The sequence below is a fragment of the Argopecten irradians genome, chromosome 10 (genome assembly GCF_041381155.1).
Source record: "Argopecten irradians isolate NY chromosome 10, Ai_NY, whole genome shotgun sequence".
NCBI classification, from domain to species: Eukaryota; Metazoa; Mollusca; class Bivalvia; order Pectinida; family Pectinidae; genus Argopecten; species Argopecten irradians.
Genome location: NC_091143.1, coordinates 15,649,567 through 15,670,479, shown reverse-complemented (window position 1 = coordinate 15,670,479; position 20,913 = coordinate 15,649,567). Strand labels below are relative to the sequence as shown.

The window sequence follows — 20,913 nt, the reverse complement described above, 5'->3', positions numbered from 1 at the left end:
ATACTGTACTACTATCTAAACAGGTTTGAATGTAATTTAATCATAATTAATAAACATGATTATCATTTAATGACAACAAAGGTAGATATTCTATAGCTGTTCTCAATTTCTCCAAATCCTATAAAACATCCATATGTACAATAATCATACTTATATACGCTCACCATTGGTCACTATAAGGTACAGATGGTTCTCATGGCATGAGCAGTCATTTGAAAAAATGTACCACATGGATAAATATTCATGCTAAAGCTAAAACGACTTTGGCAAGTTTATGTTAGGTGTCAATCAATTTGTTGTAATAGAAAATGCAAATGAGTAAGACTGCAGTCAAACCTTTCGAGCCTCAATCGCCTTTAGACAGCCTTGGGAATGCCTATAAGGTTCTGTTTCTTGTTCTGTTGCAGTGGTCAATTTGCAATTGTCAGAAAAGCTCGACATCGGGAGACAGACGTTGAGTATGCCGCCAAGTTCATCAGGAAGAAGCGGGGCGGTGGGAGGAGGGGAGCGAAAATGGAAGACATCCAACGCGAGGTTAACATTCTGAGCATGATTGACCATCCCAACATCATCCACCTTCTGGAAGTGTATGAAACTCGGACAGAGGTCATTCTTGTCCTCGAGCTGTAAGTACACACTGTCAACCTGTCTTTTTGCTTGCCACCTACCAAGCTGTCAGTTTGTATTAATGAGGAGACTGAACGTTTAGAAGCTATTCTTATCAGTTGTTTAATAAATGATTAGTTAAATTATTGTTTGTTGGGTGGTAGAAAAATTTACAAGGAAACTTCACCCATTTGACCTAGCATGTGGCTACCATTCTCTGAAATAGTAGACATTCCTGCCTTTCTGCACCAGCCATAGTGGTAATCCATTTCCATACCAAGTGGTCTGTCTAGGAGTAATCCTGGTGATCCCACTCACTACTTATAACTGTGATATTCCTACACCTACATACCTCACCCAGCCCTACACACCTGGCATCTATCACATCCAGGGAGGAGCTGGTCAGCATCTTAGACTAACATTGGATATTGACCAGTACTGTAAGTGGGGAGACATCCAATGACATCTTATATTACTATTACTAAAAGGAAATTGCCTTGTGTGGTAAATGTCCTCAAATCTATTAATACTTTATATTAATGTGGTTAATGTCCTTAAATTTTGATGTTGTCTCATAATGATAAAAAAATGTCCTCAAATTGTGATGTTGCTTTATAGTGTAGTAATTTACGTATCCTCCGATTTTGATGTATTGTCATGATCATATGAGGCCAGGGATTGACCACTGGTCAGTGGCCTTCCTCTGGGTACTCTGGCTTTCCTCCAATAAAACTGACACATCCTTAATTAACCTTGGCTGTTATCAGGAGATTAAGCCAATCAATTAACATGTTATTGTCATTCTACTTATTGTACTCGGCTTGCTCAAACTCTGGCCATATATATTGTTACAATATCATTAAAATATTACCATTAGTAATCTTTCATGATAAATGTAGCCATATTTACTATTTAGACAGAATTTGTTCTTCTGTCATACAATATCAATAAAATTTCTTCCCAGGAAAATTTATGTATGTCATGAATGCCATTTTGGCAGTGCAGCTGCTGCTATGGCAGTATAAATGTAAAGAGAGGCTGTGATATATGATGTTTGGGAGAGGATGGAGTATGTCTCTGTCAAGGTGAAGGCAAGGCCGATTATAAATTGTTGTTTTTAGCTTTTTGGTTATTATTTATTACTTTTTATAGCACAAAAGTGTTTGTTGTGATTTGAAAAACACACATCTCTGGCATTAAAAAATCCCAGCTGTATTTGTAGCCCTGATTTGTTCGTGTTTGGTTTGGTTTATATTGAGTAACATCAACAACTATATGGGTTATTTAAGGACATGCCAGTTAGGAAGTGGAATAATATGGGAGTACCCAAAGAAAAACTATCAACCTACAATCAGTTCCTGAAAATTGTTCCATGTGGCAGTTAACTTGAAACCAGGAGGCAACCCAGGGTGAATGGCTACCGGGCGGTAGTGGTAGAAATGGTCAGGACACCTTAACCACACAGGCTCTGGGTCCACTTTTCTTAAGATATAATTACGGTGAAAAGAAACATCTTATTTTGAAATGTGATATCAAATGTACGTATATCAACCTGAAATAGGAGGATGATAGTTTTCATCACTCAGTAAAAGTTATTTTAGATATGGAAGTAGATATATGAAACAAAAGATGGACTAATGATACGGTTGAGCTGTTCCTGGTACAGATAAGCGTCACGCCCGACTAGAAACGGTCTGGCAGGATATGATTGATATTCTATTTCCTTCTGTTATTATAATTAAAACAATATAATTATTTCCCTTTTTCCACGCTCTGTTCCTGATGCCCAGCTGCACTCAGGTTTATCGTAGTATTTACACGACTAGTGATATATCTCGTAGAGATAAGTTGCTATAAGGTTTAACTAATCATTTACATCAGTCATCGAGAATGCTGCAGAGAAAACTTTCCTGACATGCATTTTCAATTTACAGAAGAAATTTAAGACTTTCTAAGATAATCGTGAGATTTACAAGATTTGGGTGTATTAGTTTCAAGATATCCCAGTTTATCTATACAGATAGTGGGTTTATCATTAGGAGTGTGCAAAAACAATTTGAGACTTCAATGAAATAATAGTAGTCGGCATGACCGGGAGGTAGATTTAAAATTGGATGAGTCACTATCGCTCATTTTTCTGATATTAAAGGATATCACTTGCTTCTATAAACTCTGTTCTCCTGATTATAGAGAGAGTGAAGCATACTTAAAACATGGCTGACTCACAGATTGAAAAAAGAAAATGCAGCACTTTATAATCTCAAATTCTACATCAGGCCATTTTGTTTTGATTAAGTATGAAGCAAAAGCTGCAGGAAGCCGCTAATGGAACATGGCAAGGAGTCCATTTTTTATCAAAATTCATAATCCATAATATTTAAAAAATCTTCAAAGATAACAATTGATTCATTCATAAAATATTACACTGAATGGTCATAAACCTATGATGAATTATACATTGATAAATACAGTCTTTGGTCGGTCTCATTAACTGATAAAGGAAACATTTATCTTTTGATATGTTTGGTGGGGTAGTAAATAAATACACGAATAACAAATACATATTCCAGAAATTGTGATCATAATGCAGTTTTTACACAGCATGAACATTTTTTTATGGGGATTTAAAGTTCAAATTCAAATTGATGCATGAGAAAATTATCATTGGATTGTATGCCTGGGGATTTGTATCAGAGAAAGAGTTCATTGGATGTCATAAAACTTAGAAATAAGATAATTCCATGTTTTAACAGTCAAACCATCAATTTATCAGTCAGCAACCAAGTACAATGGCATTCTGATTTAAGTAATAATCCAGATTAGGGGTGTAACAATACATCGGACTATCAATATATTGCGATTGTATGCCTCTCAACTCGATCAAGTGATGGCAATTTCAAAAAGTCGATAACAATCGCCAATAGTACGCCAACTATCGAAAGTTTCAATAGTCAGATTTTTCTGTAACTTGGACTAAAATAATGTACTCACAGAGGTTTCATACAGTAACAGACTAACAGTCACGATAAAATGTCACTTTTCCATGCTTTTCAATCCAAACGCAAACATCGAACATGTTCTCAATCACGATCTTCATTGCGTTTGAGTTGGTACTGATGCTAGCAAGTAAAGGGAAGTAACTATAAACCAAGACTGCACTAGATGTACGTCATGGCGGCCAATTCATTGACCCGATTGTAATCGAATTCAGAGTGCAATACTATATCACAATACTATTGCAATCGTATTCTGCAATAGTTAAACTATCGCAAAAGTGTTTCCCTCGATAGCAATAGTATTGCAATAGTTATGATTCAGCATTAACAATAGACTTCATAACTTTGATTACACTTTATTCAGTGTCAATCTTAAACTCTCATTAACAAATTGTGACACATGAATATTCCTGAGATTTCTTAGAATAATTGACTCGTGCTTTGTACTTGTGCCAGTTTACTGTTTTCGTGTAGAGAAATGAACTGGTCGGTGTTGTCAATTATAACCAACTTGACACTGTATCCGTTGCTCTGTTACTTAATTTGCCCTCATATAATTCTATGTGCCATTTGTATGGTATATATCACCAATTACTAAAAAATATATCATTAAAATAAATGGTTTTTCTTCATTGAACCATTCACTACAACAAAAAGTCATGGACATTGTGCATGTAGCACCCAGGTAGTATGTGATAGTTTATTTTAAGTTTATAAGGGCTATAATGATGTCAACCTTCCCATGACATACTGGTATCCCTAACAGCACTAGGCTCTTCCTCTTTAAAGATGCTCCACTGCTGACAAATGGTGTTTTTTCACTATCAAAAACAGGATCAGACGATTTGATATTTTTCTTCAGTTACCAAAGTTACTTACTTTACACCAATACCACCATTGAAAAGTTTGAAGTTCTAATGATACTTCAAATTAAAAATATAAAAAATAATTATTTGCATCCGAAAAAATTCCATGGCACTATATCCTATATGGAATGAAGTATTGATTGCGCATGCACCAAAGGCAAAAGAAATTATTTTATATTATTGTTTGTGTTAATTAGACATATATATACATGATTTAACACCAATTATTGTTCAAATGATGAATATCATTTATGCTCTGTCGGCGGTGGAGCATCTTTACCAGGACAGAGTTATGTTTCAGTAGACATCTTTAGATCATGATGGACATTATAATTCCTTTTATTCCATATAACAAGAGTCATTAAACTTTATTCATTCAAAAACATCATAGGGTTACAATGATGTCTGAACATGAGTGTCAATATTTGTGTTGATAATTTAAGTCTGAGAAATTTGGGAATGATGTGCGGTCCTTTTTACTTCTGGTCTATATAGAATGTCTACTGTACAATATGGATATGAGAATTCCAGGAAGCAGAGTACCACTTATCTCTCCATAGGAGCCTGACAGGTGCCGACTCACAAATATCTGGCTGTCACTAGTCGTGGTGTTCTGGTAATGAGGACCCATACATACAGACCTACTACATTTGGAGGGAAGTTTTTGTCCAGTGACTGATTACTAACAGGTCTTGTATATGTCATCCAGAGGCATGGAACATTCTTTTTCCAGATGTGGAACTTTGGTTACACCCTGGAATGGTGTCAACATAGAATCATTGCATAAGAATGCTGGTAGACATAGCTGACCGAATAACTATAACTCCTCTACATGTAAATCTTAACTTCTACCACTATTTCTGATCTCTTAACAGCATCAGGTATCATAAATCAGCTTGTTTTTGAATAAATGAAAATATCTGCCGCCAGATTGGACTGGATCTGTCATTAGTGACCTCAATCATAAGAAAATTTGGTTCTGATTAGTCTCTGGTTTTGACCCTCACTGGTCTGATTACGGTATATGTTTACTTCTCTTTAATTACATATCCAATTACTATCAAGTATTGCTGATTTACTCATTCTGATAGTTTCTGTGGAAGATGTAGTCTTGTGTCAAGGTCAAATCTGTAACAAAATCTACACCAAGGTTTATGACTATTAGTACTCCACAGTCATTGATATAGGAATACATAGTTAAGTTTGGAATCCAATGACTAAGACCTGGAACGTGATGTCTGGAAGTGGTTCTAAGATGTTCAAGCATTAAAAGATCCTATTCCATGTGAACACATCCTATCACTACTAACGTAATTGTATTACCAGTATATTTGCTTCTGTGACTTTCCAAAAACTTCCACTAGGGTTTGAAACTTTTCTAGGTATTAAAGGTTATGCACTGTATTGGTCAGAATAAATACTATAGAATTGTTTCTTACTTTCTAATGATATTTCCATGATAGGTTAAAAGATTTTCCACCATGTGTTCTGGTTCCAAGATCGTCTAAAACAGTCACGGTTTAGACTAAGCCAGTTGCAGATGAAGCTACAAAAAGTTACATAACTTTTGATAAGCTAAGAAAAAAACAAGTCTATGATTGTTTCACTATTCTGGGGCCTGGCGTGGAATAATATGATGTTCAATCCCTAAAAAGTACTTGGCAATTACATATCATATGTGTTGTGTTGTCATTAGTATTTTTTCTCTCCTAAGTGCTATATAAAGCCACATGCTTCCTATCATCCACATCTACAAAACAACTATATTTGTATTTGTAATTGAATGGAAACAAACCAATTTACACAGGAAATACAGAAATCTTAAAACTTTTGTCAGATTGGGTTTGGTTTGATGGTCTTATTGAGCTTATTCTGCTTATGTTCTATCAACTGCTAAGGTCTTGTAACAATGACCATTTGGTTTGGTTTATTTATTTTTACGTCCTATTAACAGCCAGGGTCGTAAGTGCCAGGTATGTTGGTAAGCCGGAGTTGAATGTGGAGTTGTGGTAATATGTCGGGACATCTTAACCACTGGCCACCGCGGCCCCCATAACTAATGTGAGTGGGTAGTAACTACCATTGTTATGAATGTTCTCTCTCAGAGGACAGAATCCAAAACCTTCCTCAAAGTGAAGCGAATACTGAACTCAAACGGAGAAGCAACACACATTGTCAGTCTGAGATAGAACTGTCCAAGGACATAGGTGCCCGTTAGGTCAGATACAGTAGTCCCTCCAAGTATGATATGCTGCTATTGAAAAAATATGTTTTTGCTATAAATTCGCTGGATTTAATATGAGCCTAACCTTGAGCAGTGGTAGGTTTACATATGGAATCAGTTACAGACACTCTGGGATGACTGATGACTATGGTCATTAACGATAATTACCAGGTCTGGTTTAGAGCCCATCTAGCCCCTAATAGGTCCTACTTAACACCTTACAAATAAGTGGTCAGTTATAAGTACCTGTACAGGTGCCAGATTTCTCATCAGCAGGTTTGTTGGTGGCTTTAACGTTCACAGATTGTAATTAGGTAGAAGAAGTGAACAGTGGTCAGTGGAAGAGTGGTCAATGCCATTGTCCAGGTGGTATATTAAAGGTTGGAGATCCCTGGTTTAAAATTGATCCATGTCAGTAATATAGGCAATTATTTATTAAATCAAAATTGTAAACATACATACAGTCAATCTTATATAAAATCAGAGGGAAGATAGTCTTTATAGCCAGGTGGTCATTATAAACAGGTCGTAGAACACAGGTTGCACTGTGTTAAAATTGGTCATTTGAGACTCTAGAAAAGTGTTCTTATCAGGCAGGTGGTCTTTATACAGATATAGTCACTAGCTAAAGTAGTTTGACTGTGTTTTAATGCAATTAAATTTTAGTCCTAAATCAATTTTGATCTTGTGTGAAATTTCCACATTAGAAACACTTGTAAAAATTGTAATTACTGCAATCTTTGCACACACGCAGATTGATACTGGAATTTAAATTATCTGTCCGTAACTAAATTAATCTGTTGATATAGGACCTCTGTGGCCAAGTACGAATTCCATGTGGGGCAGTTTCTAGGTACTGACCACTGGTCAGTGGTTTTTTTCTGGGTACTCTGGCTTTCCTCCACCAACAAACCTGGCATGTCCTTACATGACCCTTGCTGTTAATAGGATGTTAAACCGACAAAACCAAAATGACACAGTTAAACAAAAGAAAAACAGACCAAACCATAGAAATAGTGATACACAATATACTATAGAGTGTTGTCAATGTATAATGGGTGACTGACATCATCGACACAGATTGGCAATGGATTAAGTCTCCTGTATATTAATCACAATGAATTAATTCTCCTGTATGTTAGTCAAGATGGATTAATTAATTCTCCTGTATATTAGTCAAGATGGAATGCAGACTGTCTGGAGAAAAATGCTGATGTGCATGTTACACCAAACCAGACAGGAATAGATACCAGACCCACCCATCAGTAGCATGGCCGAGCAAGACCAATCTAACATCTTTACTTATGTCAACAGATTTGTCAGTAAAATGGTTGTGGCAAGGAAGTGTTACTGTGTCAGTAGTGTTGGCCCAATCCTAAATTTCTCTGGCGTCCTGAATCAAAAAAGGATTGATCCGCTTTTTTATGAAAAACAAGCAAAAACCAATACCTATTAAATCTGCTAGCTTAGTGACCTCCTCTGTATAAAGACCAACTGCTTATCCCTTCTTTCCTTCCCAATTCTTTGTTCTTTATTTTATTTTTTCTCCCCCCCCCCCTTCCCTCTCTATCAAAAAACTCAAACAAAGTTATTATACTGATGAATGAAAGAATGGCAGAGTGAAAGATGTGCATGGAAGATAACTATATTAATATTTCATGATTATGCAATTAATGTAAAGTTGATATTATTGTTTGACAAAAAATAAGATAATAATAAAAAAAAAAAAAAAGACCAACTGCTTAATAAGACCGCTCTCTTGGGATTTCAAACCTGCCTTAGGGACCACCTGTGTATAAGAACCACTGCTTGATTAATGACTGCTTTTTCGAGGTTTCAAACCTGCTTTAGGGATCACCTCTGTATAATTATTTTTTCTTTGTTTTCATACCAAATCTGGCTTTCTGATTGGCCAATACCACTATGAAAAAAAATCTGAGAATAGAGCAAAACACCGACGTTATCGTGACGTCGCTCTATAGAGACATTGACGTTGCGTATTGATTCGGAAAAAAGAATCCCTTGAAAAACCACTATAATGTTACAATTACACATACTTCATTTCATCAAATGGAGTATAAAATTAATTATAAGTATTGATGTCACTATTTTTTAATTTTATCGGGTTATGAAGAAAAAAAAAAATGTTTGCAAACTTTTGTGAGAATCCGCTACGCGGATTCACACAGTTTGCAAACAAATTTTTCCCAAATCAATGTTGATAAAGTAAGATTTACTGTCGATTAGTTCCACCTTCCGGTGATTATGATGTTACAAAAATCACGTCAATAATCAAAGAATGGCAGGATTAATCGACCGTATATTGTATTTCACCCACGTTGTTTTAGGATCTCGAAGCCCCGATATTCCTATACTTTACCCAAAAATGTTGACCTAACTTAACCTTCATCGTTTTTCCAATGTTTCCTTGCTTCCTTCCACTCTAAAACTCTGTCAATTTCCTACAGAGCTGACAAGACTAATAACTGTGTGCTGTAAAGGAATTAAATTCATTTTTACAAGAAATCTGCTTCAGATTTAACTGTTTAGGAATGGTTGCCTACAAATTGCAATACACAGTATTGAGCTTTACTGTATCAATGTTAGTGAGAATAATAATTGAACTTGAGTTACTATCAGAAAGTTAAATTTGTTAATTTTCGTGTTGAATGGACAGTTTGTCTTGAAGGACGTAACTTGATACAAAAAGTACACACATTTGACACTGAACGGTTAACGCAATCTCAAAACGTCACGTTTCATTAATTGGTAATGCACATTTAAGTGTGCATGCTAAATGATGTAATTCCATCAGACGGCTTTCCTTCATTATAGAAATCACAGAAACTTGCAACAGCTGTTTGTACATTCTGTACAGGAAATGCCTGCAGCGGTGCAGCAGCATCTGGTGAAACGTAACAAACAAACTACAAATGAGCATTAAATCTCAAAAAAGTCTTGAGATATACAATTGTTTCTGTGGCGATGAGATCAACACAGACTTTTACTCTGTAAGGTAAACCAAATAAAGCGTGTGTGGAAACAATGATACAGTATAAACATGATGAATGATTGTGTTCGCTAATTGCTCCAGAATTGTCTAGCCTCACGATAATTGGCTAAATGCACATTTAACTGCGCATGAACATAGGCAAATAATCTGTGGTTTGCCTGCTTTCTCAGAAGAGATTCCCATCTAGATTCATTTTAAATGGTTATCCATAATTCAGAGCAGGAAATTGCTCAAAAGAGTGAAACGCTTGAAACTCAGAGACTCAGAAAATGAAAATCTGCGTTATTGAATGCCATTTCAATGAACTTAAAAAAGTTTGAATAAAAAACAATTTCAAATTAGAATTGCAAAATTGGATGCAAATACCTCTATAAAACTTTTAGAATAAAAAAACAACTTTATATCTATGAATTTTTATAGTCTTGTTATAGTGTATTACTTTTTTATTATATATGATTTAGCATGAATCTTCTATTGAATTCAAAGAAGTAATGTACATGTACATGTATAGAGGTAAGACAGATTTATGTTGAAAGGGATTTTTACTCTTCATTGTATAAATCCAGAAAAAAAATACTAGCAGTTAAAAATTTAAGTACCTTTTATTTCTTAGCAATTTAACAAAAGACAAAACAAAGCAACTCTATTATCAGACATATGTTATAAGCTTTGCTTTCTAAAATGAAACCAAAATGTTCAGCTTTTATTTAAAAGAAATATATGCTGGGATAGCTTGCTTAACTAGGTTATATTTCATGAAACATCATTAAAGTAGAAATGGCAGCCCAGGTGTTCCCTCCCCGCCCCATACATCACCATTAGGAGTTCACTTTCATCTTCTACATCTGAAGTAATCCTAAGTAGACTAGAACAGTGGCCAGCTTGACCTCAGGTCTGTAGATAGTTCTATTGGGGATGTTTAATAGTGGTTTGTACATAGACCTTCTACGTGGTTTTTTTATTGAAGCACTTAAGTTAAGAATTTAGAATCATATGATGTCATTTTATCCCAACAAGTTATCCTAGTTAATGTACAGTAAAACCCCTATAACTCGAACAGCAGGGGACCATATCAATAATTCGAGGAATACAGGGTATTCGACTCATCCGAGGTTGGTCATGATCGACCGTTGACAGTCAAAATGTCCGGTCACCCTATGACAAACAATACATTGTAATGACATTTTAATTACCGTAATTTCAGCATTTTGGATTTATTATGAAAGTGTTTTTTGATAGCAATATCAAGTTGAAAAAAATATGTATTACATTAAATGAGGGTTTGAAAATACTGACGACAAAGTAAATCTAATGTAAACGATCGTCAAACGTGGTACAAAATACCATATTGGTTAAAACAGACAATGGGTACAATTTCGATGATTTAATTAAAAAAAATCATTTAACACATTTACAAAATAAATACACACTATAAAGTTATTAACCAGCATAGTTACGAACAAACAACGATACCTATGTCTACCTTGTAAAAGCGTTAGGTTACACGTGTTCACGAGGAAAGTTACGAAAATACAATATGCGGGAAAAGATACGGAACGCACTGATAAAAATGAACATGGGTCAATGTGATTTGTACGTAGCAATATCAAATTTTGGTATCGTTTATATCTTTTGAAAAAAAACACAGAAACTAAAAAAAAATATTTAACTTATATAGGAAGTCAGACGTCAGCGATTTCTTCCGACTCTTTTGTCATTTCACAATGCGTACTTTCTATTTTCGTATTTAAGCGAAGATTATTGCGAGAGAGACAACGATTATTTAATGCCTTTTCTGAAATATTCAAATAAAGTTTGCATCAAACAACGACTGGCGATCGTGAAGGTAGGTAATACTGACACCGTTAATCCCTTAATTACCGAAATGCTTGATACGACACCTGTATAAACACAGGTCGTGAGCTATTATCCGTGACGGTCGGTGCAGTCAGGTGTGACACAGGTAAACAATTACCAAGGGCCGAACACCTGTTCGACGAATGCATGGGTACATACTATGCATTTGCTCAAACGGGGATATATTTCTGTTCGAGGAATAAGGGGTATTCGACGAATAGCTGTTCGAGCTATCCGGGGTTTTGTTACATAGATTATATAGGGAGACAGCCGGGACCGTACGACCAGTTCGACGAATAGGGGGTATTCAAGGAATCCGGGTTCGAGTTAGAGGGGTTTTACTGTAGTTACATGTGTCAATGAAATTCAATATTATCATGTGTATTAATATAGTTTTACTGTTTAAAATTACTCCAATCAAAACTTGTCTTTTTGAGTTTTGAACATTAAGAATTATTTTTATGAAACGGAATCCCTGCAAAATCCTGATCTTTTAAAATCAGATAATATACTGAGTATTTGAAGCTGTGAAGCTCGTCTCTTTAAAAAACAAAAAAATTTCTGAAGTTCAGAATGATTATACTTATTTTGTTTTACATTGTGTTAACAGTCTCTTTGAAAAACAAAAAAATCTCTGAAGTTCAGAATGATTATACTTATTTTGTTTTACCTCGTGTTAACAGTCAATGTCATTTAAGGATGCGTCAGGTTAAGGAGTAAGTGAAAGGTGGAGTACACAGAAAAAAACCTGCGGCCAGTACAAGGCATCTGCTTTACATAGGTTCAAGCTCAAAACCCATAGAGGTAGAGCTAGTGGAATGGTCTGAACCCACTTTAAACCATTTAGGCCCTGAAATAGCGCTACATTATCATGTTTGCATGTACATGTACTTCTGTAAAATGAACTCAAAAACAAAGACTTTTGGTTCAGGCAGTATCATTTGGGAGAAAACATATTATTTTTAGGTAATTTAAAATTTGATGCTAAGACAAAAAAGATGATTTAAGACCACACTGTGATAAAGCTGCCCAGAAGAGGTCATGACATTCTCTGATGATGTGGCGTATTTAGCCAGATTTATGTCAGAGCTGGCTTAAAGTAAACAGCTGAAGATATAAATAACACTCGAAACCAATTTATCTTGCTTGCTTCAAACTTGTTTTATGTTGATTTAAAAAATCAATCATTCAAAATCATTTAAGAATCTATTCCTGAGCCAATCCTATTTTATCATCAAGATTGAAGGTAACTTTGATAAACTACAAAACTAATGATGAATGTCAAACTCTCTTTCTGTACAAAATGTATTTTTATGAAAGAAAGCAGTGAGTATCGAAATGCACCTCAATATCAAACAAGTCTCATTATCTATTGCTCTTTGTTACAGCGCCCTGTTTAATTTTTGTAATGACTGATCGACATATTTAAGACCTACTGGGTTGCCGTATTCAATTCAATAAGCGCCCCTTTTCAAAGCCTCTATTTCACTTACCTCGTATGAAATACAGACCAAAAAATATGTTGTAAGCAAAAGTAGTCTAAATTTGGTCATATTAAGGGGTCCTTAATAGATTCCAGGCAATGTAGAGACCAAAAGTATAAAGTAATTACTTTCTGTCCCTTTCAGTTCTCAAAAGGGGTTTCACTCATACATTTACTTTATTAACCCATCTCCCCTTAGTTTAAATCCTAAGGTCTCAAAAGTAGACGTATCCCATAGCTCATTTCAATAAATCTTTTTTTGTTTTTGATTAAGATATGATAGAGACCTAAGCCTATTTGGTTTTTGGGGAATTGTTGTGACTCGTGCACATCCATCTCTGTAATGTGTAGCTGTAATGTTTTTCTGTGCTTTACTCCATTTATAATACCTGGTAATCAAACACTTAATTCTGTTTGTGCTTTGTATTGTTAACCACCATCATTTGTTTTGTCAAAGCTCAAGGACTGATTACATGTGCCACCGAGGTACAAATACCAGGTAAATAAAAAGTTGAAAGATCTGTTCAGGGGCTGTGTCTATGGATACTACTGGTGTCAAAAATATTCTTTGGTTATAGAAATCAACAATGCAATATGAACCAATATCCTTAGGAAGCTAATACGTTGTACTGTTACCACAATTTTTGAACTTGAGTCTTTAGGTGTAGTAAAAATGTTCACCTTAATGGAAATATTGCTACCGATGCTCGTCCCATCCCATCTGCTTAATAGGATGTTAAACTAATCATTTTACAATATTTTGTATGTTACAGGGTGTCTGGAGGAGAACTCTTTGACTATATCTCAGAGAAGGACCACCTTAGTGAAGAGGAGGCTTCAACCTTCATCAAACAAATCCTCGAGGCTGTCCAACACCTCCATTCCAAGAGTATAGCTCACCTAGATCTAAAGGTAAAACTTCACATAGCTCACTCAGATCTAAGGATGAAAAATCATGATACTAATTGCTCACTGAGACCTAAAGGTATTTCACAAAGTTCACTCAAATCTATAAGGTATTTCACAATGCTCACTAAGATCTAAAGATAAAACTTCACAATACTCACTTAGATTTAAAAGGAAAACTTCACAAAACTCACTAAGTTCAAATGGTAAAAAATTATCATAGTTCAAAGAGATCTAAAGGTAAAACTTTACAAAGCTCATTAAGATCTAAAGGTAAAATTTCACAATACTCATTTAAATCTAAATATAAAACTTTGCAAAACTCACTAAAATCAAATGGTTGAATTTATCATAGTTCAATGAGATCTAAATGTAAAATTTATCAGAGCTCACGAAGATCTAAAGGTAATACTTCACAATGCTCACTTAGATCTAAATATAAAACTTCGCAAAACTCACTAAGATCAAAGGGTTGAGTTTATCATGATTCAATGAGATCTAAAGGTAAAATTTATCAAATCTCAATTAGATCTATAGGTAAAACTTCAAATAGCACACTTAGATTTAAAGGTAAAACTTCACATAGCCCACTTAGATCTAAAGGTAAAACTTCACAAAGCTCATAAGAACTTCATATAACGCATTTATTTCTTAAGTCAAAAAGTAAAATTCAAGTTCACCAAGGCCTAGAGGTATACTGAAGCTCATTTAGAATCGGTAAGATTACATAGTTCGTACTGTGATAAATGTACCTCCTACTCCGAAGAAAAAACTTAAATACATAAATTTACACTATATTACTTTTGCCTCATTTCATGTGACTTACACATACTAAGGGGAGACAACTGACGTAGACAATAATTGGTATAAAATAGTTCCCATGTGAACATGCAAAAACGTATCTCATAAACGTGTCATATCAAACACACATGATGTCGGTGGGATGTCCCCATATTTCTGCAGCACTTTTTGTCTTTCCTTACGAACTAACAATCAAATTAGCCTAGCTTCAGCCCAAAACATCACAGATATTGAGATAGATTTTTGTCCTAAACTATTTCTGGTAGCTTAATAATGGTATGTATTCTTCTAATAAAATTTTGCTTTCAAGTTTATTTTCGAATTATAGATTATTCTAGTTTCTGTGAATATAATATAAATAAAATTTCTAATAAATTCACAATACTAATTGCTGTATACTGTCTTTGCAGTTATAATTTTGTTATATTTTTATCCGTGTCCAATCATCATTTGTCCTGAACTTGTGTGTTGACAGCCAGAGAACATTATGCTGCTGAACAAGAATAGTTGTCGGATCAAGTTGATTGACTTTGGTCTGTCTCAAGTGATCACACCCAAATCTGATATCAGAGCCATGATGGGCACTGCTGAGTTTATAGGTAAACTGTTCTACTTATACACGGTTTTATTGTATCAAATTTTATTTATTGAGCTTGGGGAAATCAATGATAAATAAAGGGTGTTGCTCCTCTACGGCTAGAGAACCATTGTTAAATATGTGAAAGAAAAATTCTTTCGCTTATCATGTCACACTATCCTGAACTTGTAAATAAATATTGACTGAAATTGATCTCAATTATATTTCTAGCCAATTTTACACCCCATTAGATTAACGCTGTTTATTCCTCCACAGACCAGGGATGTTCTTTTACAGTGACTGATTGTTTTGGTCTATCTTCATCTAAAGCAATAATTAATCCTTATAGTAGATAAAAGGGTACACATTTTATATAAATATGAAAAGAAAAAAACTCTAAAAGAGTTGACTTGTCATCGAAGAATTAGAAACAAACCATTTATTGTATAAATAATAGGGTAAGCTAATCAATTTATTTAATGATATGTTGCATTTGAATTCTGCCTTTCTAAAACCTTGTTTTGATTATGATTTTTGTAGCACCTGAAGTTGTAAGCTACGATCCCCTTTCACTGGCAACAGACATGTGGAGCATAGGGGTGATAACCTATATACTGTAAGTCACCTGCCCAGTTAATTCATTCATAATTTGTCACACATATGATATCATATATTAAAAGCATAAAAAAATTCGCCAGCATCCCACATTTATACACATTGCACAAACCCAAAGTTAGTTTTTAGATTGAAAATTATTGCACATGTTTTGTAAATTGCTATCATTTTGCGAATCCGAGTTCGCTATATTCAAAAAACCAGCTAAATTAATACATATTGAGCATGTATACCCAAAAACCGGGGTAGCTCAAATTTTAGAACCTGTGAATTAGGTCCAGATTTGGAAACATAAACAGACACAACGAAATGAAAACACTATATATACCACACACAATCTTTTGGGGTTTTTTTTGTTGTGGAGGTGGAGGGGAGAGATGGAAGAGGGGGTGGGGAGATATAAAATGTAACTAGTTGAATCTGTGATAATTTAATGGGAATTATGTTATCATGTATCAATACATGTTATATATTCTACTTTGTATGTCTTTGTGTAGACTGAGTGGTGCGTCTCCATTCCTGGGGGATGAACAACAGGAAACCTATGAAAACATTACCTCTGTTACCTACGCATTTGACGATGAATACTTCAACGGGACCAGTGAACTCGCCAAAGATTTCATAAGGAAAACATTTATTAAAGAGTCAAGGTAGAGACATGGCAAGGGATTACCTCCCTTTGAATGTAGAATATGCCCCAATCATTATTTCCATTTGGTTATAAAATAGTCACTGTTGCCCAACCTTTTGTCAAACTTCTTCATTTCATTGATTCAATTTTATTCTGAAATATAACTTAATACTTAATTTTAACCCTACGATGATCTGATTGCTTGTCAATTTATATTATCTTTTCTTCCACTGTCTTATTAGAAAACTATTGAAACATTTACTTTTAATATATATATATCGTTTCTGTTGTAGAAAAAGAGCGACAGTTACATCCTGTATGCAGCATCCTTGGATACAGGTAAAGAACCAATCAGAGAGCATGTTACAAATGTATACTAGCTTCAGGGTGGTTTAGCTGTACTTCCTTATATGGGCATGCAGTTATTGACTCCCAGGGGTGCAGCCTTTAATTAAAGGGCATGGTGACAGTTAAAGCTATATCAAATATATCATTTGTTATGCAGATCTGTATGAAAAATGTTAGTACTAATTAAAAAATATAATTTCCTTGGTTACCATAGTAACAGCATGATCGACCCAATCAGATAACTGCTATGAATGTGCAGCTTCTTTTCATCTGATGAACAGTTGCAGAAAAACAAATTAGTCTTTATGTTAATTATACATTTTCTATTGTTTTAAATTCTTTAATAGTCTTAGTGGCTTGTGTTGCTCAAAAATTGACTTGGCTTCAGATCATGCAAAGTAGATAAAACATTTTTTGGAATATGCTTGACTTTAAATCTGAAAATGTTTTCATAGCTTTTATGCTGTTGAAATGACGTATCTTCAGCTATCAGAGTTCATTCAGAATTGATAGTATTTCATTCAGAATAATGTTCCTAATACTGCTTGTAAAGGAAAGTTACACTTGTTTTACAGTTTTTAGAATATAGAATTTTTTATTTCCATTGGATTCTTACGAAAAAAAATTTGATTGATTTCTCATGATATATTTAATGTTACTTTGACAAGGCAGATAGTACATAAGACATGACTGAAAATTCTTTGGAAAATGTTCCGGATTTGTTTGAATCAATAAAACAATAAGGAAAAAAAGGAAAACAAATATTGTTAATATTCAAATGTTTTATTAGTAAATCATTTAGTTATAAGAAAAATTCAGCATAGCAGATGTTTGATCTTTTTAAACACTTTTATAAGATCATCTGCTATACAGTAGCTTTGCATAAGTCTTTTCCTCTAGGGGCGGCGGTGGTCGAGTGATTAGGTCTCCTGACATAATACTACAAGCCCTTTACCTCTAAGATGCAAATCTGAATCTCATGTGGGGCAGTTGCCAGGTTGGTTGGTGGTTTTTTTTCTTGTACTCCGGCTATCCTCCACCAACAAACCTGGCACATCCTTACATTACCTTGGCTGTTAATAGGACATTAAACTAATAAAGATGCCTTTTCCTCGGATGCTCAGTCTCCTTAGAGTGATACCATAGTCATATAGACAATATTTATATATATTGCATGCTGTTGAATTAAAGGTTGGAGTCTGTAATATTGTGATAATTTTACATTTTTTGGCCCTAACTATTCATAATGGTGTGCGGTATGGTTAGGGACAGGAATCTCTCTACATGCTGCCTGGTTCTCCCTATACTGGTACCAGGTGATCTGCCATAGTTATTTTCCCTGCATTGTGACTGTTGTATTTCAATAAGACCTGGCTATGACATTTCTATTGATATTTCAAACGAAAGGAGGACATGAAAGATACAAACTGGAAATAACATACTGATATTTTGATTGCAAAGTTGTGAAAAATTAAACAACAAAAAAAAAAAAAAACTAAATGGAGGGATAAAAGAAAAATCAACGGTAATAAATAAATGCCAGTCTTGTTAAAGATGCTCCACCGCCGAAATAGATATTTTTTCACTATCAAAAACAGGAGCAGACATTTTGGTTTTTTTCTTCAGTTACAAAAGTTAGGTACCATTACCAACATTTAAAAGTTTGAGCCTCTGATTTTACTTCAAGTTAAAAATATGAAAAATAATTAATTGCATCCTGAAAAAATTCTGTGTCACTATATCCTATATGGAATGAATTACTGATTGTGCATACACCAAAGGCAAAGTAAATTATGTTATATTATTTTTTGTGTAAATTAGACATATATATACACGATAAAACACCAATTATTGTTAAAATAATAAATGAATATCATTTATGCTCTTTTGGTGGTGGAGCATCTTTAAAATTTCGATTTGCTCTTGTTTCTATCTATATCATTTGAACTATAGTAATTTCTAAAAGATTTGGTATATGTAGGGCTACATGAATATTTCAGAAGATTCAGAGGGAAAATGTAATAAAAAAAATGGGTAAATTTTACTTGAAAAGCCATTATTATTTTTTAGAATATTTCTGTGAAAATATAAGCAATAAATGGCCAAAGTGTTTGTCCTAACCAGGTTTTACTCAGACTAATTTATCCCTACTCCCTTCTGTGTTGCCAGCATGCTCCTAGGTTACTGATACTAAAATCTCTTATCCACAGCCTCTGGAGAAAAAACAGTCTCTGACCAGAAAAACTTCTGTCATCAACATTGAGCAATTCAAGAAACTGATGGCCAGAAAGCGTTGGAAGGTAACACATTGTTACGGTGTATTAGAGCTGAATTCTGTGTGGTAAAAAAACTACAAGACTGAGAGAGACTGGCCCTGGGGTTCCACAGAAAAAACACTTTGTCGGCAAATTCCTGTCTTTTCATTTTTTGATCAAGAGTATATTACATAGAGTAAATTTAACTTTATTGCCACTTGACCACATGGATTAAAGTAGTTATCACTTTAAAATTAACTTGCTATTGAGGGTTTGTATTTATTGAACTGAAAAAAAGTCAAAATATCTGGATGATAATTTTGTTGATTCATAGAAAACAGACCAGTCTTTATTTTGATAAAGTAATGAATATTTGTTAGACCAGTGTGATGTGGAAGCTTTTTATCTGTGAACTTTTTTCAAATCGTGACATTATACTCTGGCCGCTTTTGTGTTGATAAATTAAACTCTTTATGATTTAAGAAATTAAACTTATTTGTTTATTTTATTTCTTTTTTAGCAATCTGTGAGAATAGTCTCCCTTTGTACTCATCTTTCTAGAAGTGTTCGACTAAGGAAATCTCAAAGTCTTGATACAAATCTCACCGACAGTAAAGATGTTATAGACGAACAGGTTGGTCTCATTTTCATTTCTTCTTTTGATCTTTTTTATTCATTTTTTCTTCTATATCTTTTGAATGTTTACTCTTTCTTTTTAACTACAAAATATTTAAGATTTCTCAATTTTCCTATTAGGAAGAATGATTAATCAAATCACTATTAATTTTTGATTAATTGATTTGGTGAACATATAAAGTCGGTAATGGTGATGGGAGTTACTTCCCTTTACTTATATATATACACATATAAACTTTTTGTAATCTTTGATTAAGCACTGCATGACTTTTAACTTTATAATTCTTTTAATTCAATCTGCATGAGTTAACTGTTAATTACCTAAACAATATATGGAATGCATGTCTGACTCAATACCAAAGTCCACGATAAAAATATCTTATCAGTGAGTTGTACTATATGGTGTTTGAGCAAAGAAAGGGTGTAGCTTGATGGAGGTGGAAACTTGGTTATTTCCCTTGTTTTATCAAAAGGATTTATCAGATTACTGTTATATAAAATTCAATATGTGGAAGTATAATGGTGTCTCCACTGACTGGTCATCTCCCCGATCAAAGCTGTATTTCACATGAAATTATTTCAAAAGGAAAATAGTTGGATTATGAATTCTACATTGATAATTATCAGATGAGCCATAGGGTTCACTTGATTGTCTCCATGGTTATATAGAAGAGGAGGGAGCTTTGTTTGTTTAAACAATGTTTAGTGGTTTCTTTTGCTGTTAGGTCCGTAGAAAATATGGTAGTTCTGAAAAATATACTTGATAGGATATTATAAGGACAGTGGCTGGGATATTTGTTAGTGGAGTTCATTATTTACAGACTTAGTTCATGTGACTAGAAGTAATCTATGATAACTAAATGTTGATAACTAAATGTGAGGTTATTATTTAGTCATTGATGTAGTCTAGACAAAGAACATTTCAATAGAGTATTGATGTAGTTTATTTGTGTAGTTATGTGATGTAGTTCATGTGTCTAGTTCTTTTTATGTAGTTCATGTACATGTGTCTACTTCAATGATTTATTCATGTGTCTACTTCCATGATGTAGTTCATGTGTCTAGTTCAAAGATGTAGTTCATATATGAAATTCTTTTA

General features: G+C 34.1%; 1 protein-coding gene across 3 annotated transcripts in view; it reads left to right on the top strand.

Annotated features, from left to right (window-relative positions):
• The window catches only part of LOC138333229 (death-associated protein kinase 1-like), a 104,199-nt gene that overhangs the window by 32,535 nt on the left and 50,751 nt on the right, over nt 1–20,913 (top strand). For 2 of the 3 annotated variants that reach the window (XM_069281471.1, XM_069281468.1), the window contains exons 2-9: nt 408–626; nt 13,819–13,957; nt 15,228–15,351; nt 15,870–15,945; nt 16,442–16,594; nt 16,869–16,914; nt 19,134–19,223; nt 19,699–19,812. In XM_069281471.1, the coding sequence (XP_069137572.1) occupies nt 408–626; nt 13,819–13,957; nt 15,228–15,351; nt 15,870–15,945; nt 16,442–16,594; nt 16,869–16,914; nt 19,134–19,223; nt 19,699–19,812 (961 nt within the window). The remainder of the gene's footprint in view (nt 1–407; nt 627–13,818; nt 13,958–15,227; nt 15,352–15,869; nt 15,946–16,441; nt 16,595–16,868; nt 16,915–19,133; nt 19,224–19,698; nt 19,813–20,913) is intronic. The other variant, XM_069281469.1, reaches the window with a different exon arrangement.